The sequence below is a fragment of the Anolis sagrei genome, chromosome 6 (assembly GCF_037176765.1).
Source record: "Anolis sagrei isolate rAnoSag1 chromosome 6, rAnoSag1.mat, whole genome shotgun sequence".
Taxonomy (NCBI): domain Eukaryota; kingdom Metazoa; phylum Chordata; class Lepidosauria; order Squamata; family Dactyloidae; genus Anolis; species Anolis sagrei.
Genome location: NC_090026.1, coordinates 5,035,098 through 5,060,606, shown reverse-complemented (window position 1 = coordinate 5,060,606; position 25,509 = coordinate 5,035,098). Strand labels below are relative to the sequence as shown.

Sequence of the window (25,509 nt, the reverse complement as noted above, 5' to 3'; positions counted from 1 at the left end):
TTTGGGTTGTTGTAGGTTTTTTCGGGCTGTATGGCCATGGTCTAGAGGCATTCTCTCCTGACGTTTCGCCTGCATCTATGGCAAGCATCCTACCTCAGAGGATGCTTGCCAAAGTGCAGGCGAAACATCAGGAAAGAATGCCTCTAGACCTGTGATGGTGAACCAATGACACGAGTGTCAGCACTGACACGCATGGCTGTTTTTGATGACACACGGCCACATGCGGCCACATACAGAGAAGTACACCTTATAAGAGCCAATCTAATTCCATCCTTAAATTTGTAAAAGGTTCTACAAATTTAACATCTGCACGTTTGAGCATTGTTCATTCCATAACTCAGCATAGAATATACATTTTTCTTATTTAAACTATAAATATTACAAAATTATGGGGTTTTTTTCTCAAAGTTGACACCCCACCCAAGTTATGCTCAGGTTTTTCTCAAATTTTGACACACCAAGCTCAAAAGGTTGGCCATCACTGCTCTAGACCATGGCCATACAGCCCAAAAAAACAACCCAGTGATTCCGGCCATGAAAGCCTTCGACAATATATTATTTATTTATTTACGAAGGGGGCTCAGAGCGGCTTACAATTTATATGTATATACAATATATTATATTATATTATTAGCATAGCACAATATTTAACCAATAGTGAAAGGACCAAGGAAGGGACATCTCCAGTTCATCCCTTGTTTGGGTATCAGCCAGCACGTCAATGACTTAAATAAAAAAATAGTTTTCTAAGATCTACAGAGATACTCGCTGGAACACCTCAGCAAGAAAGAGTCCAAAAGTGGCAGGCTCAAACCCAGAACCTCAACCAATGGCTGATACCAAATGAGAGACTCCCTCCTGGAGACACAGAAGATGGGGCGACTTAGAAGGCGCTGAACAGAGTGCGCTCTGGCACCACGAGATGCAGAGCCAACCTTAAGAAATGGGGCCACAAAGTGGAATCCTCGACATGCGAGTGTGGAGAAGAAAACACAGACCACCTACTGCAATGCAACCTGAGCCCTGCCACATGCACAATGGAGGACCTTCTTGCGGCAACACCAGAGGCACTCCAAGGGGACAGATACTGGTCAAAGGACATTTAATAGAATACCAAGCCTGCAAACTTTGTATTTTGTTTGTTTGATTGTTTTTAATGCAATATAACTGTTGTGGTTCACTCCTCACACGATAAATAGCATAATATTAGTATAATATATTACTATATTGTACTATACCTCAATATTATTACTAATGTTACATGTCATATATAATATATATATTATTATATTGTATTATTATTAGTATTATATTGTATATTTTAATGCAATATAACTGTTTTGGTTCGCTCCTGACACGATAAATAAATAGTATAATATTAATATGATACATTACTATATTTATTATACTGCAATATTATTACTAACGTTACATGTAATATATTATTATACTGTAGTATTATTATTAGTATTATATTGTATTACAATATTATGATCAATATTATATGTACAGACAATTCATTTTTATTGTTGTTATTGTTATGCATCCTTCCCCAACAACTGTATACACATTAATATCTTCCAATTCTGGATTCTGCATCCCTCTCCAAAGGAATTTTAGCATTTTATAACCCCATATGATGATGATTGTGGTCGTTATTATCTTTTGTAAATACAGTTTTAACAGTTTCGAATTCTGAATGGTGATGGTGATTTTGCATGCTTTCTTCTATACAAATTAACATCTTGTAAATCTGGAAAATGATGATGATGATGATGACTATTATTATTATTATTATTATTATTATTATTATTATTATTATTATTTGCATCTCCCCCAAAATGTATACGCCTTTAACACCTTAAGATTCTGTATTAGTATTATAATTATTTACATTTTCCCCTACAGCCTTTTATAATTGTAATTCTGAATCACATTAACAATATGAAATATACAAACATGCAAACTCTAAAACAGGATTAAATATAATCAGAATTCAAACAAATTCCCAGTTAAAAACCATCAAAACATATTCACGATATGATTTGAATCCCCACATTTAGAATCACAGAATCACTGAATTGGAAGAGACCATCCAGTCCAACCCCATTCTTCCAAGAAGCAGGAATACCTATATATCCTTAACATAATGTATATATTTTATAATGTATTTTATTGTGTGTATTTTGTGTTTATATGTTTTAAATTTTGTATGCTGTTGGATTGACTTTTGCTCTTGTTGTAAACCGCGTTGAGTTGCCTACAAGGCTGAGAAATTGCGGTATACAAGCAAAGTAAGTAAATAAATAAATAAATGTTAAGAGAAGCACGTAGCATATACAATTATTATTTATATTTATTTTTTTATTTCCCCTCCTCCAAAATGTATACACTCTTAAAACCACTTATTATGATTATATTTATTTATTGATACCCTGCTTTATCTCCCCTGCAGGCAACTCAAAGCGACTTAACATAAAAGCATCAGTATACAATTTGAAATATACAAACATGCAAACTCTAAAACAGGATTAAATATGAACAGAATTCAAACAAATTTCCAGTTAAAAACCATCAAAACATATTCATGATTGAAAACATTTGATTGTGGATAATTAGAGCTTTTAGCATCCACTGACAAAATGACGTATACACCTTTTAATAGTTCACAATAATAATAATAATAATAATAATAATAATTTTATTCCCCTTCCACTAAAACACCTATAAACCCCTAACATAATTCTGGATTTCTTTGTTTTGAATCCCCCCAAACACTTGTATATTTCATTATTATTATTATCATCATCATCATCATCAATTATTCTATTATTATTATTATTATTATTGTTTTTGTTGTTGTTATTGTTATTTCCCCCACAATGTACACATCTTTCACAAGATTAAAGGGTTAAAGAAGAGCTGGTAATTTTGAGTGAGGTCTGCAACAGGTCTCTGCTTCTTTAAATGGCTGCTCGGGGGGACGGGGGACAACAACAATAAAAAATAATGATTTATCATTAAATGGAAATGCATGGACAGCCTTCAAAACAATCATTATTGGCACTATTAGGTGCAGAGGAATGTGTATGTTATTGACTTGACAGTGCACACAACAACAACAAACTGTTCATACATATATAGGGCCCTGATCCTGCATACACACACACGCAGACACACATACAGAGAAAGGTATCTATATATAGCCCTGAAGACACACAACACACTGTTTACATATAGAGAGAGCTCTGATCCTGCATATATATACACACACATATCCATATACTGCCTTTAAGCACACAACAGCACACTGTTGACATATACTGTATGCATATAGATATACACAGATATAGGACCCTGATCCTGCATGCATACACACACACACACAAACTTTATATTGCCTTGAAGGCACACAACAACACACTGTTTACATATATATAAAATTGTTCTTCATTTTAATTATTGTATTTTAAGTGATTTTTTGCACTATAAATATGTGCAGTGTGCATAGGAATTCATTCATGTTTTTTCAAATTATAATCCAGCCCTCCAACAGTTTGAGGGAATGTGACCTGGTCCTCTGGTTAAAAAGTTTGAGGACCCCTGGACTAAAATCTAACACAATTTAAAAACAATTTAAAACAATTTAAAAACAGCAATATCAAAGATCAAAGGCCTATATATTGCCTTGAATGCACACAACAACAACAACAATACACTCTTTACGTATGTTGTGTCTGAACTGTCTGTTTTTGATAAGGCCAACTGGCTAATCAATAAAAATTATTGTTGTTTATATATATATATATGGCCCTGATCATACATAAATACATACACACACATATATCTATGTACTGCCTTGAAAGTACACAAAAAATTGTTGTTTACATATATGCATATATGCCCTGATCTGACATAAATACATATATACACACACACACACACATATCTTATATATTGCCTTGAAAGTACACAAAAATTGTTGGTTTACATATATATATATATATATATATATAGCCCTGATCATACATAAATACACACACATCTATATATTGCCTTGAAAGTACAGAAAAAATGCTGTTTACATATACGCATATATATATGGCCCTGATCATACATAAATACATACACACACACACACATCAATATATTGCCTTGAAAGTACACAAAAAAATGTTGTTGTTTACCTATATGCATATATATATATGGCCCTGATCATACATAAATACATACACACACACATATCTAATCTATATATTGCCTTGAAAGTACACAAAAAATTGTTGTTGTTTACATATATGCATGTTTACATATATGTGTATGTATTTATATATGATCAGGGCCATATATATATGTGTGTGTGTGTGTGTGTGTGTGTGTGTATATATATGGCCCTGATCATATATAAATACATACACACACACACACATCTATATATTGCCTTGAAAGTACACAAAAATTGTTGTTGTTTACATATATGCATATATATATGGCCCTGATCATACATAAATACACACACACACACACACATATCTATATATTGCCTTGAAAGTACACAAAAATTGTTGTTTACATATATGCAATAGCCCTGATCATACATAAATACATACACACACATCTATATATTGTCTTGAAAGTACACAATAACATACTGTTTACACACACACACACATATATAACACACACACACATATCTATATATTGCCTTGAAAGTACACAATAACAACACACTATTTACACACACACACACATATATATATAGGGCCCTGATCCTGCATACACACACATCTGTCTCTAGATAAACAACTGGATAGATGTTTATCTATCTAGAGACAGATGTGTGCCCACTCATTCAGGATTTCACTGATGGAACGTTAATGTTCAAGAATGTTCCATCCTAACCCCCCCCCCCCTTTCTGATGACTTCTTTTTTCTTGTTTGTTAAATCAATGGGACTTTGCAAAACGGAAGCACCAAAATGACTCATCTTCAGCCCAGAAAGGAGCAAGGAAAGCAGATGGTCAGCTTGCAATGTGCCCTTCAAACCCCTCCACCAGGAATATCAGAAGGGCTCCATGGCCTTACCGGATCCAGGGAGCGAGGGGCCTTCCATCCCTCCCCGCCTCTGCATGGCTTCCGAATGAAGCGGCTGCAAAAGGAGAAAATCCCCGGGCAAGAGGCAAAGCCCAGCACAGCCTCCACGTGCCGGGGAATCCCCGGGACGCCCAAGTCTCGCCTGTTACCGCGAGAGGAAGCCGCGGCGGCCATTTTGGGGAAGGGCAAAAGGGAGTTTGGCATTCAAGTGGATGCTTCACAGCAAATTGAGCCTTCCGGGTGTTTTGGACTTCAACTCCCACAATTCCTGAGCCCGGGAATTGTGGGAGTTAAAGTCTAGGGAATCTAGGGAGTTATAGTTTCACCAGGACTTTGCATTGCCCTCTATGGAATCCTGGGAGTTGTAGTTTCACCAGGACTTTGCATTGCTCTCTATAGAATCCTGGGAACTGTACAAGTTCTCTTTGGAATACTGGGAGTTGTAGTTTGATCAGGTCTTTGCATTGCCCTCTATGGAATCCTGGGAGTTGTAGTTTCACCATGTCTTTGCATTACTCTCTATAGAATCCTGGGAACTGTACAAGGCCTTTGCATTGCCCTCTATGGAATCCTGGGAGTTGTAGTTTCACCAGGACTTTGCATTGCTCTCTATAGAATCCTGGGAACTGTACAAGTTCTCTTTGGAATACTGGGAGTTGTAGTTTGATCAGGTCTTTGCATTGCCCTCTATGGAATCCTGGGAGTTGTAGTTTCACCAGGACTTTGCATTGCCCTCTATGGAATCCTGGGAGTTGTAGTTTCACCAGGACTTTGCATTGCTCTCTATAGAATCTTGGGAACTGTACAAGTTCTCTTTGGAATCCTGGGAGTTGTAGTTTCACCAGGACTTTGCATTGCCTTCTATGGAATCCTGGGAGTTCTAGTTTCACCAGGACTTTGCATTGCCCTCTATGGAATCCTGGGAGATGTAGTTTCACCAGGTCTTTGCATTGCCCTCTATGGAATCCCGGGAGTTGTAGTTTCACCAGGACTTTGCATTGCCCTCTACGGAATCCTGGGAGTTGTAGTTTCACCAGGACTTTGCATTGCCCTCTATGGAATCCTGGGAGTTTTAGTTTCACAAGGTCTTTGCATTGCCCTCTATGGAATCCTGGGAGTTGTAGTTTCACCAGGACTTTGCATTGCTCTCTATAGAATCCTGGGAACTGTACAAGTTCTTTGCATTGCCCTCTATGGAATCCTAGGAGTTGTAGTTTCACCAGGACTTTGCATTGCCCTCTATGGAATCCTGGGAGTTGTAGTTTCACAAGGCCTTTGCATTGCCCTCAGTGGAGTCCTGGGAGTTGTAGTTTCACCAGGTCTCTGCATTGCCCTCAGTGGAGTCCTGGGAGTTGTCGTTTCACCAGGTCTTTGCATTGCCCTCTATGGAATCCTGGGAGCTGTAGTTTCACCAGGTCTTTGCATTGCTTTCTATAGAATCCTGGGAACTGTACAAGTTCTTTGCATTGCCCTCTATGGAATCCTGGGAGTTGTAGTTTCACCAGGACTTTGCATTGCCCTCTATGGAATCCTGGGAGTTGTAGTTGCACCAGGACTTTGCATTGCTCTCTATAGAATCTTGGGAACTGTACAAGTTCTCTTTGGAATACTGGGAGTTGTAGTTTGATCAGGTCTTTGCATTGCCCTCTATGGAATCCTGGGAGTTGTAGTTTCACCAGGACTTTGCATTGCCTTCTATGGAATCCTGGGAGTTCTAGTTTCACCAGGACTTTGCATTGCCCTCTATGGAATCCTGGGAGATGTAGTTTCACCAGGTCTTTGCATTGCCCTCTATGGAATCCCGGGAGTTGTAGTTTCACCAGGACTTTGCATTGCCCTCTACGGAATCCTGGGAGTTGTAGTTTCACCAGGACTTTGCATTGCCCTCTATGGAATCCTGGGAGTTTTAGTTTCACAAGGTCTTTGCATTGCCCTCTATGGAATCCTGGGAGTTGTAGTTTCACCAGGACTTTGCATTGCTCTCTATAGAATCCTGGGAACTGTACAAGTTCTTTGCATTGCCCTCTATGGAATCCTAGGAGTTGTAGTTTCACCAGGACTTTGCATTGCCCTCTATGGAATCCTGGGAGTTGTAGTTTCACAAGGCCTTTGCATTGCCCTCAGTGGAGTCCTGGGAGTTGTAGTTTCACCAGGTCTCTGCATTGCCCTCAGTGGAGTCCTGGGAGTTGTCGTTTCACCAGGTCTTTGCATTGCCCTCTATGGAATCCTGGGAGCTGTAGTTTCACCAGGTCTTTGCATTGCTTTCTATAGAATCCTGGGAACTGTACAAGTTCTTTGCATTGCCCTCTATGGAATCCTGGGAGTTGTAGTTTCACCAGGTCTTTGCATTGCCCTCTTTGAAATCCTAGGAGTTGTAGTTTCACCAGACTCTCTATAGAATCCTGGGAACTGTACAAGTTCTTCGCATTGCCCTCTATGGAATCCTGGGAGTTGTAGTTTCACCATGTCTTTGCATTACTCTCTATAGAATCCTGGGAACTGTACAAGGCCTTTGCATTGCCCTCTATGGAATCCTGGGAGTTGTAGTTTCACCAGGACTTTGCATTGCCCTCTATGGAATCCTGGGAGTTGTAGTTTCACCAGGTCTTTGCATTGCTCTCTATAGAATCCTGGGAACTGTACAAGTTCTTTGCATTGCCTTCTATGGAATCCTGGGAGTTGTAGTTTCACCAGGTCTTTGCATTGCCTTCTATGGAATCCTGGGAGTTGTAGTTTCACCAGGTCTTTGCATTGCCCTCTTTGGAATCCTGGGAGTCGTAGTTACACCACGACTTTGCATTGCCCTCTATGGAATCCTGGGAATTGTAGTTTCAACATATTTTTTAAAAAAATTCTCTTTATAGAATTCTGGGAGTCAAACTAGGTTTTTCTGTTGCTCTATTCAATAATAGGAGTTGTAGTTTCACCAAATCTTTATATTTCTCCCTCTAGGCCCTACAGGGAGAAATATAATGATCTGGTGAAAGTACAACTCCCAGGACTCTATAGAGAGCCATATAAAGAACTGGTGAAACTATAACTCTCGAGATTCCCTAGACTCTATAGAGTACTGGGAGTTGTAGTTTCACCAGTTCTTTGCATTGCCCTCTATGGAATCCTTGGAGTTGTAGTTTCACCAGGTCTTTGCATTGCCCTCTTTGAATCCTGGGAGTTGTAGTTTCTCCAGGTCTTTAGACTGCTCTAAAGAGTCCTGGGAGTTGTAGTTTCATCAGGTCTTTACATTGCCCTCTTTGGAATCCTGGGAGTTGTAGTTTCACCAGGTCTTTGCATTGCCCTCTATGGAATCCTGGGAGTTGTAGTTTCACCAAGTCTTTAGTGTGCTCTAGGGAATGCTGGATGTTGTAGTTTCACCAGGTCTTTACATTGCTCTCTATAGAATCCTGGAAACTGTACAAGTTCTTTCTATTGTCCTATTGAATTCTGGGGGTTGTAGTTTCACCAGGTCTTTTCATTGCTCTCTATAGAATCCTGGGAACTGTACAAGTTCTTTGCATTGCCCTCTATGGAATCCTGGGAGTTGTAGTTTCACCATGTCTTTGCATTGCTCTCTATAGAAACCTGGGAATTGTAGTTTCAACATTTTTTTTAATTTTTCTCTGTATAGAATTCTGGGAGTCAAACTAGGTTTTTCTGTTGCTCTATTCAATAATGGGAGTTGTAGTTTGACCAGATCTTTATATTTCTCCCTCTACTAGGCCCTAGAGGGAGAAATATAATGATCTGGTCAAACTACAACTCCCAGGACTCTATAGAGAGCCATATAAAGAACTGGTGAAACTATAACTCTCGAGATTCCCTAGACTCTATAGAGTACTGGGAGTTGTAGTTTCACCAGTTCTTTGCATTGCCCTCTATGGAATCCTGGGAGTTGTAGTTTCACCAGATCTTTAGACTGCTTTATAGAATGCTGAATGTTGTAGTTTCACCAGGTCTTTGCATTGCCCTCTATGGAATCCTGGGAGTTGTAGTTTCACCAGATCTTTAGACTGCTTTATAGAATGCTGGATGTTGTAGTTTCACCAGGTCTTTCCATTGCCCTCTATGGAATCCTGGGAGATGTAATTTCACCAGCTCACTATAGAATCCAGGGAGCTGGATAAGTTTTTTCTATTGTCCTATTGAATGCTGGGGGTTGTAGTTTCACCAGGACTTTATACTGCTCTCTATATAATCCACAAGGTTTTTAGATGGCTCAAGAGAATGCTGGGAGTTGTAGTTTCATCAGGTGATTCTATTGCTCTCTATAGAATCCTGGTAGTTTCACGGGATCTTTAGACTGCTCTGGCGAATCCTGGAAGTCGTAGTTTCACAAAGTCTTTATATTGCTCTCTATAGAATCCTTGGAGTTGTAGTTTCACAAGGTCTTTAGACTGCTCTGGAGAATCCTGGGAGTTGTGGTTTCACCAGGTCTTTACATCGCTGCCTACAATCATGGGATACCACTTTAATTGCCATGGGTCCTTCTATGGAAGCCTGGGATTTGTATTTTCACAATCCTGACCAAACTATAACTCCCAGGATTGTGTAGCATTGTGCCATGGCAGTTAAAGTGGGATCAAACTGCACTCTAATCTACGTGTGAAGCATCCCAACGCAAGGCTTAACGGGCCATTTTCACTTCATCTCTTGGGCCTTTTCACTTCCTTCTCAGCTCATTGCCCGCAGAACAAACACAACCTGCAGAAGGTGAGGTTTGGGCAAAAAGGTGTGTTGCAACCTGCCTCTGGAATGTAATTGCCTTCTTTGGAGCATCATGTGAAAGCCATATTTCACCCACTCAACCAACCCTGCAGCAATGATTTTGTACAAGGAAGTAGCTTTGAATGACTCACCTGGTCAGCCAGGTAAATGCAAGGCACTCCCATTCCGATGCATTGAAAAGCCCCTTTTGGGCTGTCACTGTGGATCAAAAACAAGGAAAAGGGAGGAGGAGAGGAAGGGGAGGATGAAGGAGAAGAGAAAGGAGAAGAAGGGAGAGAGAAGAAGGAGAACAAGAGAAAGGAGAAGAAAGGGAGGGAGAAGAAGGGGAGAGGGAGAAGTCTGGGAAAGAAGAAGAAAAGGGAGAGAAGGAGGAGAAGTAGGAGAAGGAGGAAAGAAAGGAGTAGAGGAAGAGGAGAATGAAGGAGAAGAGAAAGGAGAAGAAGGGAGAGAGAAGAAGGGGAACAAGAGAAGGGAGAAGGAGAAGAAAGGGAGGGAGAAGAAGGGGAGAGGAAGAAGTCAGGAAAAGAAGAAGAAAAGTGAGACAAAGGGAAGAGAAGGAGAAGTAGGAGAAGGAGGAAAGAAAGGAGTAGAGGAAGAGGAGGAAGGAGAAGAGAAGGGAGAGGAAGGGAGAGAGAAGAAGAGGAGCAAGAGGAGGGAGAAGGAGAAGAAAGGGAGGGAGAAGAAGGGGAGAGGAAGAAGTCTGGGAAAGAAGAAGAAAGGGGAGACAAAGGGAAGAGAAGAAGTAGGAGAAGGAGGAAAGAAAGGAGTAGAGGAAGAAGAAGAGAAGGGAGAGGAAGGGAGAGAGAAGAAGAGGAGCAAGAGGAAGGAGAAGGAGAAGAAAGGGAGGGAGAAGAAGGGGAGAGGAAGAAGTCTGGAAAAGAAGAAGAAAAGGAAGACAAAGGCAGAGAGAAGGAGGAGAAGGAGGAAAGAAAGGAATAGAGGAAGGAGAAGGAAAGGAAGAGGAGAAAGATGGAGGAGGAGATAGATAAGAAAAAGGTGAACAAGGGGGATTGGAGGAGAGGAAGAGGAGGAAGGAGAGGAAGAGAAGAAGGGGAGAGGAAGAAGGCTGGGAAGGAAGGAAGAAGAAAAGGGAGACAAGGGAGAGAAGTAGGAAAGAAAGGAGTAGAGGAAGAGGAGGAAGGAGAAGGAAAAGCAGAGGAAAAGATGGAGAAGGAGGAGACAGATAAGAAAAAGAGCAAGGGATTGGAGGAGAGGAAGAGGAGAAAGAAGGAGCAGGAGTGGAAGAGAAGGGGAGAGGAAGAAGGCTGAGAAGGAAGGAAGAAGAAAAGGGAGATGAAGGGGAGAAGGAGGAAGAGGAAAAAAGGAGAGGAAGAGAAGGAAGAAGGAAAGGAAGAGGAGAACGGTGGTGGAGGAGGAGATAAAGAAAAAGGAGAACAAGGGGGAGAGGAGAAGGAGAGGTAGAGGAGAAAGAAGGAGAGGAAGAGAAGAAGTATAGAGGAAGAAGCCTGAGAAGGAAGGAAGAAGAAGGGGAGACAAGGGGATGAGGAGAAGGAGGAAACAAAGAAGAGTAAAAAGGAGAAGAAGGGGAGAGGAAGAGGAGAAAAGAGAAGAAGGGGAGAGGAAGAAGGCTGAGAAGGAAGGAAGAAGAAAAAGAGGGAGACAAAGGAGTAGAGGAAGAAGGAAGGAGAAGATGAGGAGGATGAGAAAGAAGAAAGAGGAGAGAAAGAAAGAGAAGAAGGAAAAGAATGAAAAAGAAAGATGGAGTAGAAGAAGGTGAAAGAAGGATGAGAAAGAAGAAAGAGGAGAGAAGGAGAGAAAGAAAGAAGGAGAAGAAGGAAAAAGAAAGAAAATTGAGTGGAAGAAGGTGAAGAGAAAGATGAGGAGGAAGAGGATGATGATAATCATAATCATAATTACATTACCAGCTTCTTGCATTTCAAGGCAGGGTACAAAAAAGGCAGTGCAACCCTTCCATCATATACTCATGGTGCGTCTACACTGCAAAATTAACACAGTTTGACCCCACTTTTGAACTGCCATGGAGTCTTGGGATCTGTAGTTTGGCGGGGCACAAGAACTCTTTAGAAGGCTGGGAACCTTGTAAAACAAACCCTAGGATTCCATAGTATTGAGCCATGGTGGTTCAAGCAATACCAAACTGCATTAATTCTGCAGTATACACTTAGAGTTTATGATGTCTCTGGCCACCAGGTGGCGCCACATACAAACTCATCCAGAGGTGTTTTAGCACAGGTAACACATTGATCCTAGCATGGCTTTACCTGCATTATAATAGTTTCTTATGAGATGCATAAAGAATAATAATATCCAGTATGTATTCCTAAGAGAAGGCTGAAGGCCACGTAAAACTGCAACTCCCAGGGTGACTTAGCATTCAGCCACAAATCAGGCATGGGCAAACTTGGGCCCTCCAGGTGTTTTGGACTTCAACTCCCACAATTCCTAACAGCCGATAGGCTGTTAGGAATTGTGGGAGTTGAAGTCCAAAACACCTGGAGGGCCCAAGTTTGCTTATGCCTGGTGTAAATGCACCCCTGGCAACTGGAAATATTTGGAAAGGTGTCCCATTGAGGAAGGAGCAAGCTTGTTTTCTGCTGGGACACAATGGAGACATAGATTCAAATAGCAGGAAGAGAGATTCCACCTAAAGATTAGAAATAACTTCCTGATCAGCAATGGAATATGCTTCCTGGGAGTCTAATGCAGATGAGGTTTTTAAGCACCGGCTGGATGGCCATCTGTTGGGAGGGTTTTGATGGGGTCTTTGAGCCTGGCAGAAGGGGGTTGGACTAGGTGGGCTTTGGGGGTCTCTTCCAGATCTAATTCTATGATATTTCTATCTTCTCTCTCTCTCAATCATACCTATGGCTGGATGGCCATCGGTCGAGAGGGCTTTAATGGTGTCTTCCTGCCTGGCAGAAGAGTGTTGGACTGGGTGGTCCTTGGAGTCTCTTCCAACTTTAAGTTTCTACGATATATCATGTATCTCTCTCAATTAGATCTCTACCACATCTATGGCTGGATGGCCATCTGTTGGGAGGGCTTTGATGGTGCCTTTCTGCCTGGCAAAAGGGGGTTGGACTGGGTGGTCCTTGGGGTATCTTCCAAGTCTAAGATTCTATGATATATCTGTCATCTCTCTCTCTCTCTCTCAATCATACCTATGGCTGGATGGCCATCTGTCAGGAGGGCTTGGATGGTGTATCTCTCTCAATTATATATCTACCACATCAATGGCTGGATGGCCATCTGTTGGGAGGGCTTTGATGGTGTCTTCCTGCCTGGTAGAAACTGGGTTGGACTGGATGGCCCTTGGGGTCTCTTCCATTTCTAAGATTCTATGATATTTCTATCATCTCTCTCTCTTTCTCAATCATATATCTCTCAGTCATATCTATGGATGGATGGCCATCTGTCGGGAGGGCTTGGATGACGTTTCCCTGCATGAAAAGAATGGGGTTGGACTGGGTGGCCCTTGGGGTCTCTTCCAGCTGTAAGTTTCTATGATATATCATATATCTCTCTCAATTATATCTCTACCACATCTATGGCTGCATGGCCATCTGTCAGGAGGGCTTTGATGGTGTCGTCCTGCCTTGTAGAAACGGGGTTGGACTGGGTGACCCTTGGTGTCTCTTCTAACTCTTAAGATTCTATGATATTTCTGTAATCTCTCTCTCTCAATCATATATCTCTCAATCATATCTATGGCTGGATGGCCATCTGTCGGGAGGGCATGGATGGTGTCTCCCTGCATGAGAAAAAGGGGGTTGGACTGGATGGCCTTTGGGATCTCTTCCAACTCTAAGAACTCTGTAGATCCCCATACAATTTGCCCTGTTCATCCCGGGATGCCTGCCCTTTGGACCCAGGTTGTTTATTTGAACTTTCCCTTTCCTTTGGAGGCAGATTTGAACCTTTGGCCTCACTTTCAGAATCCCGGGACTCTCAGAAATGCTGCCTCCACTTCGAGCGAGAAGAGTCCCCCAAAGGCCATCCAGCCCAACCTCATTTCTGCCAGGCAGAGAGACAACACTAAAGCCCTCCGTACAGATGTTATCCAATTGGTCCCTAACTTCATCCTATGGGATATATAGTTCCATTCAACATTTTGACTTCTGTACTGGAAACCTCTGTGAACCTAAAAATCTCAATGTGACCAGATCAAATCTGATTATTATTATTAGTAGTAATAGTAGAAGTAGTAGTAGTAGTAGTAGTAGTATTCAAAATTAAGGCCCAAGTCTAAACCTGAAATTCATTCATGTTCCATATACACACAGCCTGAAGGCAATTATATAATATTTTTTATAATAGTCGGTGCAGTTTCCAACTGGGAGTTGTAGTTCTACAAGGTCTCTAGCTTTTGGGGTCCATCTGCATTCATCCTACAGTGCAAATGCACTCTCAGGTCCAACTACACTGCCATATAATCCAGTTTCTGAATCCAGATTATGTCTGCTTTGAACTGAGTTATATGGCAGTGTAGACAACACAGTCAAGGCATTCTGCGAGCATTACAAGGGTTATCCGGAAAGTAAGGTTACAAGTTTTTAAATATATATACAAAAAATTAATATATAATATATTTGAATAAACCTTACCTGGATTTTACAGCACGAACTTTGCACTTGGAGGGAATGAGGATGCTCATCTCGAATCTTCACCACAAAGCCAGTGGATGAGCTACTGATGACTGGCACTGCTCATTTGCTTTTGCTGGCTTCCCGCTACACGGCTGTGATACCAACTTCCACCATGAAAGTTCCCCGTGAGAGTTACATGCCTTGTAACATTCCTTTCTAGATATCCCTTGTACAGCGTGAACTTCACATTTGGAGGGGAAACGGAATGAGGACACTCATCTGTAACCTTCACCACAATGCCAGTTGATGAGCTACTAATAACTGGCACTGCTCGTTTGTTTCTGCTGACTTCCCACTACATGGCAATGATACCAACTACCACCATGAAAGTTCCCCGTGAGAGCTACATGCCTTGTAACCTTCCTTTCCAGATATCCCTCATACAGCATGAACTTCACACTTGGAGGGGAAAAAGAATGAGGATGCTCATCTCTCATCTTCACCACAGCGCCAGTGGATGACCTACTGATGACTGGCACTGCTCGTTTGTTTCTGCTGGCTTCCCACGACACAGCAGTGATACCAACTTCCCCTGCGAAAATTCCCCGTGAAAACTACATGCCTTGTAACCTTCCTTTCCAGATGTCCCTCGTATAGCATGAACTTCGCACTTGGAGGGGAAACGGAATGAGGACGCTCATTATAACCTTCACCACTATGCCAGTTGATGAGCTACTGACGACTGGCACTGCTCATTTGTTTCTGCTGTTTTCCCGCTACACGGCAGTGATACCAACTTCTATTTTGACTGTTCTTGTAAGCCGCACAGAGCCCCAGGGGAGTGGCGGCATATACGTTTGAAGAATAATAATAATAATAATAATAATAATAATAATAATAATAAATATAACCTTCACCACTATGCCGGTTGATGAGCTGCTGACGACTCGCACTGCTCGTTTGCTTTTGCTGGCTTCCCGCTACACGGCATTGATACCAACTTCCGCCGCAAAAATTCCCTGCGAGAGCTACATGGCTAGTAACCTTCTCTTCCAGGTATCCCTCGTACAGTGTGAACTTCACACTTGGAGGGGAAACGGAATGAGGATGCTCATCTATAACCACCACTATGCCAGTTGATGAGCTACTGATGACTGGCACTGCTCATTTGTTTCTGCTGGCTTCCCGCTACACGGCAGTGATGCCAACTTCCACCATGAAAGTTCCCTGTGAGAGCTACATGCCTTGTAACCTTCCTTTCCAGATATCCCTCGTACAGCGTGAACTTCACACTTGGAGGGGAAACAGAATGAGGACGCTCATCTATAACCTTCACCACTATGCCAGTTGATGAGCTACTGACAACTGGCACTGCTCGTTTGCTTTTGCTGGCTTCCTGCTACACGGCAGTGATACCAACTTCCGCCGCAAAAGTTCCCCGTGAGAGCTACATGCCTTATAACCTTCCTTTCTGGATATCCCTCGTACAGCGTGAACTTCGCACTTGGAGGGGAAACAGAATGAGGATGTTCATCTCTCATCTTCACCACAACACCAGTGGATGAGCTACTGACGACTGGCACTGCTCATTCACTTCCGCTGGTTTCCCTCTACACGGCAGTGATACCAACTTCCCCTGTGAGAGCTACATGCCTTGTAACCATACTTTCTGGATAATCCTCGTATCGCAGTATTTCTTTGGTGCTGGAGAAAGAAGTGATAAACATATTACTGCTCTTGGCAAAGAGCAGGGTACGTTTCAGCACAACCTGTTGATCACATTTATTTGCATACTAGCCGTCCCCTGTCACGTGTTGCTGTGGCCCACATGGGAGTTCTGTGTGGGAAGTTTGGCACAATTCTAACGTTGGTGGGGTTCAGAATGCTAAGTGATTGTAGGTGAACTATAAATCCCAGCAGCTACAACTCCCGAATGTCAAGAATCTATTTTCCCCAAACTCCACCAGTGTTCACATTTGGGCATATTGAGTATTCTTGTAGTGTTTGGTCCAGATCCATCATTGTTTGAGTGCATAGCGATCTCTGGATGTAGGTGAACTACAACTCCAAAACCAAAGGACACTGCCCACCAAACCCTTCCAGTATTTTCTGTTGGTCATGGGAGAACTGTGTGCCAAGGTTGGTTCAATTCCATCGTTGGTGGGGTTCAGAATGCTCTTTGATTGTAGGTGAACTATAAATCCCAGCAACTACAACTCCCAAATGACAAAATCATTTTTTTTGAGTGAAGGACATACATTGGGTTGTTAGGTGTCTTGTGTCCAAATTTGGTGTCAATTCGTCCAGTGGTTTTTGAGTTCTGTTAATCCCACAAACAAACATTACATTTTTATTTATATAGATGAAATGAAACAAGTAGGTTCAATAAGCCAAGCGCAAATTGACAAACTTTACAAAAGACCTCTTGGCTGCATCTTCCAAAATGTATAGTAAAACTGCAAAATCAAGGTGTGCATTCAGATTTTTGAAAGTGTTATCAAGCCAGTCTCTGGATGCAGAACAGAGTGTTCATTTCCAGGTAAGTCCGCACACCTTGCCACACCTGGCTGCAAGCGCAGGAGAGCTCCTTGCCCACCTGGACCTCATCCAGAAACATTAGAATTGCACTGGTAAGTAGGAAAGGTGGGCGGATTCACCTATAAAATCCACCTGCCTCGTTACCCAGGTAAGTCTTTGGACGTGTTTGCCATCGAAGGAACATGGGTTGCGTCATCCGCGAAGCCACAGTAGAGGATTGCGAACAAATTATGAGTCTGATACAGGTGAGCTTGAACTCTTCACCTATCCTTAGAGCTTCCCCTTTTGTCTTCAGCTGTCTCTCTTTTGCATATTCTCAAAGGCACTCTGTACATGCTCAGAGGTGCATCCAAACTACAGATCCCATCATTCCCCAACAGGAAGCCATTGCAGTCAAACTGCATTCATCCTCCAGTGTCAATAATTGGCTCAAAAAGGCATTTAAAGGTATATTGCTAAAAGCAAAATAGATAGATCAAAGTATTTGGAATTAATAGGAAAAATAATTATTGATTCCAGGAGTTCTTGCTCATCCAAAATGCCAATTTTCCAAAGTTTAGTCATTGCAAACTCTTATGTTGTTTTTCTGTCTGTTTCTTGCAGGAAATTGCTGCTTATCATCACTTGGAGCATGACGTAACGATAAATTCAGAAGGTAAGGATTGTGCAATGCAGGACGTTTCGGACAGATTGCAATTAAAATCCACTGCAATGTATGTTGCGTTATGTCTGCATCTACACTGCAGAATGAAAGCAGTTCGGCCCCACTTTTAACTGCTATGATTCAGTGCTATAGAATTGGGGTTTGTAGTTTGATATAACAATGGCTTCAAACTACAAGAAAGGAGATTCCATCTGAACATAAGGAAGAACTTCCTGACTGTGAGAGCTGTTCAGCAGTGGAACTCTCTGCCCCAGAGTGTGGTGGAGGCTTCCTCTTTGGAAGCTTTTAAACAGAGGCTGGATGACCATCTGTCAGCGGTTCTTTGAATGCAACATTCCTGCTTCTTGGCAGAATGGGGTTGGACTGGATGGCCCAGGAGGTCTCTTCCAACTCTAGGATTCTATAACTGGGAGTTATAGTTTGGTGAGACCTCTATTATTTGGCCAAGAAGCCTCAAGTCCTTGTAAACCTACAATTCCTAGGATGCATTAGCATTGAGCCATAGTGGTCAAAGTGGTCGCTCCAGCTGGAGGTCAGCTGTGACCAGCAGTGCTGCAGAATTGGAAGAGGCACGAATGGAGGGCGAAAGGGAGAAGCGTGCCTAGAGGAAGGTGCGTCAAGCCAACCCCGACTGAGACCGCCTTCCACCTGGAAACCAATGCCCTCACTGCGGAAGAAGATGCAGAGCAAGAATAGGGCTCCACAGCCACATACAGACCCACAAAAACACTGGAAGACCCTCCTCGGAAAACGAGGGATCGCCTAAGAAGAAGAAGTGGTCAAAGTGGTGCCAAACTGCATTATTTCTGCAGTGTAGATGCATCCTTTGACTGCTTGCAAGAGTATTTCAGTGTGCTTTTAAAACTCTTCCCTTTGCATTGCTTTAATTGGCTTTTATTTGGGAGGCGATATAGAAATATTGTACATTAAACACAATAAACCACAAACTTTATTGGTCCTTGTGGCGCATTATCTCATCTGCTTGATATATCCTTGTTCTCTTCAATATCTACAGATTTAGTCTACCATTGTATTTCAAACCTAGTTTCAGATTATTATTATTATTATTATTATTATTATTATTATTATTTGATGCACAACATTATTAGTACACAGCAAACAAGATGACTATGCTGGCTTTTGTATTGGATCACACATTGCACCCTTCCCATGTCTAGGACAGTGTGATGTATCAGCGAATAATGTGCACAGATCCGAGTAGCTGGCAGAGGGTAATTTTGTCAGCACCAATTGTGTTTAAGTGCAAGCCAAGGTCTTTAGGCACTGCACCCAGTGTGCCGATCACCACTGGGACCCCCTTGCCTGGCTTGTGCCAGAGTTTTTGCAGGTCGATATTTAAATCCTCATATTGTGTCAGCTGGAATGATTCCATCAGCGCTGCCTCCGGAAAATCCTACAAATCTCTTGGAAAGACAGGCGGACAAACGTCAGCGTGCCGGAAGAAGCAAAGACCACCATCACTGAAGCGATGGTCCTCCGGCATCAACTCCGCTGGACCGGCCACGTTGTCCGGATGCCCGACCACCGTCTCCCAAAGCTGTTGCTCTATTCCGAACTCAAAAACGGAAACAAAATGTTGGAGGACAGAAAACGAGATTGAAAGATGGGCTCAAAGCCAACCTTAAAAACTCTGACATAGACACTGAGAACTGGGAAGCCCTGGCCCTTGAGCGCTCCAGCTGGAGGTCAGCTGTGACCAGCAGTGCTGTAGAATTTGAAGAGGAATGAATGGAGGGCGAAAGAGAGAAACGTGCCAAGAGGAAGGTGCATCAAGCCAACCCTAACCGGGACCGCCTTCCACCTGGAAACCGATGCCCTCACTGCAGGAGAAGATGCAGGTCAAGAATTGGGCTCCACAGTCACCTACGGACCCACCTTGGAGGATCAACCTACTCAGACAACGAGGGATTGCCTAAGTAAGTAAGTACCACACAGTCAAAATACAACCATTAAAGCATATATTGAAACCTATTCACATTCAAATACTGAGCTGAAAGGGAACCCAAAGGTCATCTAGTCTGACCCCCAGCAGCTAAAGCATCCAACATAATGGGAAAATGCTTGCATTTGATGGAAGTTACTCTTCTTTTTCTCTGCTGCAACTTTTCTCTTCTTTGTTCCATCTTTTCTCCAGTGTTAAAAGCGGACGGCTTTGGAGCAAACTCCTTCTTCAAATGCTTACTGGCTGAACAGCCTGCGGAAAATGGAAATAAGCCAGGTAAAGTGTTTCCTGACTCCATGTATCAACAATGGGTGCATCCGCAATGTGCAATTAATGCAGTTTGGCACCACATAGCTCAGTGCTATGGAATCGTGACAATTTTCACTTTCTCTATCCAAGAGTGCTGTTGCTTCACCAAACTACAACTCCTATTATTCCATAGCATTGCACTGTTGCAGTTAAAGTGGTGTCGAACTGCATTAACTTGACAGTACAGATGCATCCAATGCCCAATGACTCCTATATTTGTATTATCAGGTTGTAAACTACGATTTATCTGGCATTTCTTCATCCCAAATGCAGGTCGCCCCATCGGCTATGCCCTCTACTATTTCGGATACAGTGTGAACCACGGACGGATGCTCTATTTGGAAAACCTATACGTTGTGCCTGAATTAAGAAGTAAGCAAATAAGGTTCCACTAATAAGTTTGTCGCTTTCAGGTGGGAGAAGCGGGTGCAAATTGTGCAAATGTTAAGTTTTTAAACCAGGAACCTGCTCCAAATTTCCAAGGGTTAATTCCAAGACTCTCAAGGGGTTATTTTACTTAGTTGAACTCCTTTTTCTCCTAATTTTGCTGGGGGCCAGGGCTCACCCTCCATTCTGCTTTGCATCCAGGAGCTTGCTGCAATTTCCAAGGATTAATTGATTTCTAGCTGCAACTTGCAATGAATTGTCGAAGGCTTCCATGGCTGGAAAAACTGGGTTGTTATAGTTTTTTCGGGCTATATGGCCATGTTCTAGAGGCATTCTCTCCTGATGTTTCGCCTGCATCTATGGCAAGCATCCTCAGAGGTAGTGAGGATGCTTGCCATAGATGCAGGCGAAACGTCAGGAGAGAGGATGCTTGCCATAGATGCAGGCGAAACGTCAGGAAAGAATGCCTCTAGAACATTGCCATATAGCCCAAAAAAACCTACAACAACCCAACTTGTAATGACTTTCAAGGGAACATTTTTTCAGTTCGATTCTTCCTTTCTCAATTCATGCTGGAGCCAGGTCTCACCCTCCACTCTGCTTTACATTCAGCCTTCTGGCTAGATATGAGTAGCTTAAATTTTCCTAAATGAGAAGGAAAAATAACTACTAGGGGATTGTGCATAGTCTTATACAATTGGCAGATCCTTCCAAATGTGAAGAAGAATGGCAGCCTCCTTTCTCAAGTCATGATGGAGCCAGGACTCACCCTCCACTCTGCTTTGTATCCAGGCGCTTTCTACAGGTTCCAAGATTGATTGATTTCTAACTATAACATGCAACGACTCTTGGGGAAATATTTATTTATTCAGTTTGATTCTTCCTTTCTCAATTCATGCTGGAGCCAGGCCTCACCCTCCACTCTGCATTGCACCCAGGAGCTGGCTGCAGTTTGCAACGATTAATTGATTTCTACTTGCAACTTGCAACGACTCTCAAGGGAATATTTATTCATTCAGTTCAATCAGTATTATAATTTTTTTTGTCGTGTCAGGAGCAACTTGAGAAACTGCAAGTCGCTTCTGGTGTGAGAGAATTGGCTGTCTGCAAGGACATTGCCCAGGGGATACCAAGATGTTTTGATATTTTACCATTCTTGTGGGAGGCTTCTCTCATGTCCTCACACGAGGAGCTGGAGCTGACAGAGGGAGCTCATCCACCCCTTCCTATTTTTTTTTTGTCGTGTCAGGAGCGACTTGAGAAACTGCAAGTCGCTTCTGGTGTGAGAGAATTGGCTGTCTGCAAGGACATTGCCCAGGGGATGCCAGGATGTTTTGATACTTTACCATCCTTGTGGGAGGCTTCTCTCATGTCCTCACACGAGGAGCTGGAGCTGACAGAGGGAGCTCATCCACCCCTTCCTGAATTTGAGCCTGCGACCTGTCAGTCTTCAGTCCTGCCAGCACAGGGGTTTAACCCACTGCGCTACCGGGGGCTCCATTATAATAATAATAATAATACTTTATTTATAACCAGCTCTATCTCGCGAGGGGACATCTCAAGTCATGCTGGAGCCAGGACTCACCCTCCACTCTGCTTTGTATCCAGGAGTGAGAATAAGAAGGAATAATATCCCTCTTTTCAAACTGATTTTGGGTGAAAAAAGCCCCTTTTGCTACGATCTCTGTAAAATCCTTTGGTTGGAAGGGACCCCCAAAGGCCATCTAGTCCAACCCCAAAACGGAGATACGTAGGTACTCAAACACGACTCCGGTTAGAAGTTTAAACTCTCATTTTTATGGGAGCCGAGTGATATCAGTAGGAAACTCTGGACTTCAGGGAAAGCGATTGCCTGGCAGAAAGCAAAAGGAACTCATAAACGCCCGGTCGTAAAAAAGGGCTTCTGTAAACTGTGTTGTTGCCCATAAAGTCAAAGAAAGCCATTAAGTGGAAGAACACAGAGAGGAAATTAGACCCGAACATAAACCAGGAGTCATTGCACACGGGTTGATTGGCCATTTCAGGTGGGGAAAAAGCAACCTCAAAGCAAGGTTTGCTTTTTTCCCATCGCAACGAAATGCAAATAAATTAGGACTATGACTGTCAGCCAACACGATCCCATCGGTGTTTACTCTTTTAGTAAACCAGGAGTAACTCTGGCCTAAGGTAAAGGTCAAGTTTGTCGTTTCTTAGGAAAGGGAGACATAAATGGACAGCAAGTCCCATTGGATGATGGGATTTGCAGTCTACAGTGTCCCATAGGCCAAACCGCATGTCCTGAATACTGAATTCTAAAGTTTCAATGGGACAATATTTCTTATTTTACTTAATACTAGCTGTCCCCTGCCACGCGTTGCTGTGGCCCACATGGCTGTTCTGTGGGAGGTTTGGCCCAATTCTATTGTTGGTGGGTGATTGTAGGTGAACTATAAATCCCAGCAACTACAACTCCCAAATGCCAAGGTCAATTTTCCCCAAACTCCACCAGTTTTCACATATTGGCATATTGGGTCTTCATGCCAAATTTGGTCCAGATTCATCATTGTTTGAGTCCACAGTGCTCTCTGGATGTAGGTGAACTACAACTCCAAAACCAAAGGTCAATGCCCACCAAACCCTTCCAGTATTTTCTATTGGTCATGGGAGAACATTGTGCCAAGTTTGGTTCAATTCCATCGTTGGTGGAGTTCAGAATGCTCTTTGTTTGTAGGTGAACTATAAATCCCAGCAACTACAACTCCCAAATGCCAAGGTCAATTTTCCCCAAACTCCACCAGTTTTCACATATTGGCATATTGCGTATTTGTGCCAAATTTGGTCCAGATCCATCATTGTTTGAGTCCACAGTGATCTATGGATGTAGGTGAACTACAACTCCAAAACCAAAGGTCAATGCCCACCAAACCCTTCCAGTATTTTCTGTTGGTCATGGGAGAACGTTGTGCCAAGTTTGGTTCAATTCCATCGTTGGTGGAGTTCAGAATGCTCTTTGATTGTAGGTGAACTATAAATCCCAGTAACTAGAAATCCCAAATGTCAAGGTCTATTTCCCCCAAACTCCATCTGTGTTTATATTTGGGCATATGGAGTATTTGTGCCAAGTTTGGTCCAGATCCATCATTGTTTGAGTCCACAGTGCTTTCTGGTTGTAGGTGAACTACAACTCCCAAACTCAAGGTCAATGCCCACCAAACCCTTCTAGTGTTTTCTATTGGGCAGGGAAGTCCTGTGTGCCACATTTTGTTCAATTCTATCACTGGTGGAGTTCAGAAAGCTCTTTGTTTGTAGGTGAACTATAAATCCCAGCAACTACAACTCCCAAATGACAAAATCAATTTTTTGAGTGAAGGACATACATTGAGTTGTTAGGTGCCTTGTGTCCAAATTTGGTGTCAATTCATCCAGTGGTTTTTGAGTTCTGTTAATCCCACAAACGAACATTACATTTTTATTTATATAGATTTTATTAACTATTTATTGTGATCAAATAATTTATTTAATAATTTTATTACAATTAAATTGATTGATTTTCTGCCTCATCTCGTTCTTTCTCTCCAGGCAAAGGAATTGGAATGAAATTGATGAAGAAAGTCGCAGAGGTGAGTTTGGAGTTGGGTTTGGGATGTTAACTCTTATTTATTTTATTTATTTATTTACAGTATTTATATTCCGCCCTTCTCACCCTTCAGGGGACTCAGGGCGGATTTCAGTGCACACATATATGGCAAACATTCAATGCCAAAGACACAGAACATATACACAGAACATATGTACACAGAGGCTATCTAACTTTTTCTGGCCGCCAGGGGAGCTGTCGCTTTCATCGTCCATCTGAGACACTGAGGAAACACTTCTGCATTCCCCGCATGCTTCCCCGCTGGAATGCTTTGCTGGAGTCTTCTTTATGGCCTCGTAAATTAGTTAAATTAGCCTCCCCACACATAGGTGGTACCTAATTTTCCTACTTGACAGATGCAACTGTCTTTCGGGTTGCAAAGGTCGACAACAAGCTACACAATTGGTCGGAAGCTCACTCCGACCCGGGCTGGCTTCGAACGCATGACCTTGTGGTCAGAAGTGATCTTAATGCAGCTGACACACAGTCCCGGTGCAGTCCTTTCTTGCAGTGTTTAACATGTACACAAATGACCAGCCACTGCCAGAAGGGACAGAGAGTTTCATCTATGCTGACGATTGTGCCATCACCACCCAAGCAGGGATGTTTGAAAAGGTTGAACAGAAGCTCTCTTCGTGTCATCCGCAACCATACCATTGTATTACATTTCTAACAGAGCAAAACAAACAAACAGATTTTAAAAAACCCACAAATTTTGCAAACTTGGTAGCTGATTAAATGTCCTTTGACCAGTATCTGGCCCCTTGGAGTGCCTCTGGTGTTGCTGCAAGGAGGTCCTCCATTGTGCATGTAGCAGGGCTCAGGTTGCATTGCAGCAGGTAGTCTGTAGTTTGCTCTTCTCCACACCCACATGTCGTGGATTCCACTTTGTGGCCCCATTTCTGAAGGTTGGCATCTCGTGGTGCCAGAGCGCAGTCTGTTCAGCGCCTTCCAGGTCGCCCAGTCTTCTGTGTGCCCAGGGGGGGGGGGGGTCTCTCATCTGGTATCACCCACGGATTGAGGTGCTGGGTTTGAGCCTGCCATTTTTGGACTCTTGCTTGCTGAGGTGTTCCAGCGAGTGTCTCTGTAGATCTTAGAAAACTATTTCTTGATTTAAGTCGTTGACGTGCTGGCTGATACCCAAACATGGGATGAGCTGGAGATGTCTCTGCCTTGGTCCTTTCACTATTGGCTGCTACTTCCCAGCGGATGTCAGATGGTGCAATACCAGCTAAACAGTGTAATTTCTCCAGTGGTGTAGGGCGCAGACACTCCGTGATAATGCGGCATGTCTCATTAAGAGCCACATCCACTGTTTTAGCGTGGTGAGATGTGTTCCACACTGGGCATGCCTACTCAGCAGCAGAGTAGCACAGCGCAAGGGCAGATGTCTTCACTGTGTCTGGTTGTGATCCCCAGGTTGTGCCAGTCAGTTTTCGTATGATATTGTTTCTAGCACTCACCTTTTGCTTGATATTCAGGCAGTGCTTCTTGTAGGTCAGAGAACGGTCCAGAGTGACTCCTCCCAGGTATTTGGGTGCGCTGCAATGCTCCAGTGGGATCCCTTCCCAGGTAATAATCCTCAGAGCTCGGGATGCTTCTCTGTTCTTAAGATAAAAAGCACACGTCTGTGTTTTAGATGGGTTGG

At 42.7% G+C, this 25,509-nt stretch overlaps 2 protein-coding genes across 3 annotated transcripts in view; one reads left to right on the top strand and one right to left on the bottom strand.

The window, feature by feature from the left end:
* TP53 (tumor protein p53) overlaps positions 1-5,227 on the bottom strand; it is a 43,399-nt gene extending 38,172 nt beyond the window's left edge. The window contains exon 1 of the mRNA XM_067469700.1: positions 5,086-5,227. Coding sequence (XP_067325801.1) covers positions 5,086-5,131 — 46 coding nt within the window. The 5' untranslated portion in view covers positions 5,132-5,227. The remainder of the gene's footprint in view (positions 1-5,085) is intronic.
* The window catches only part of LOC132779174 (thialysine N-epsilon-acetyltransferase-like), a 44,802-nt gene that overhangs the window by 13,016 nt on the left and 6,277 nt on the right, over positions 1-25,509 (top strand). Inside the window, exons 1-5 of one of the 2 annotated variants that reach the window (XM_067469702.1) lie at positions 17,105-17,167; positions 17,526-17,577; positions 19,742-19,825; positions 20,132-20,230; positions 23,804-23,844. In XM_067469702.1, the coding sequence (XP_067325803.1) occupies positions 17,105-17,167; positions 17,526-17,577; positions 19,742-19,825; positions 20,132-20,230; positions 23,804-23,844 (339 nt within the window). Of the gene's footprint in view, positions 1-17,104; positions 17,168-17,525; positions 17,578-19,741; positions 19,826-20,131; positions 20,231-23,803; positions 23,845-25,509 lie in introns of those variants that run through there. The other variant, XM_067469701.1, reaches the window with a different exon arrangement.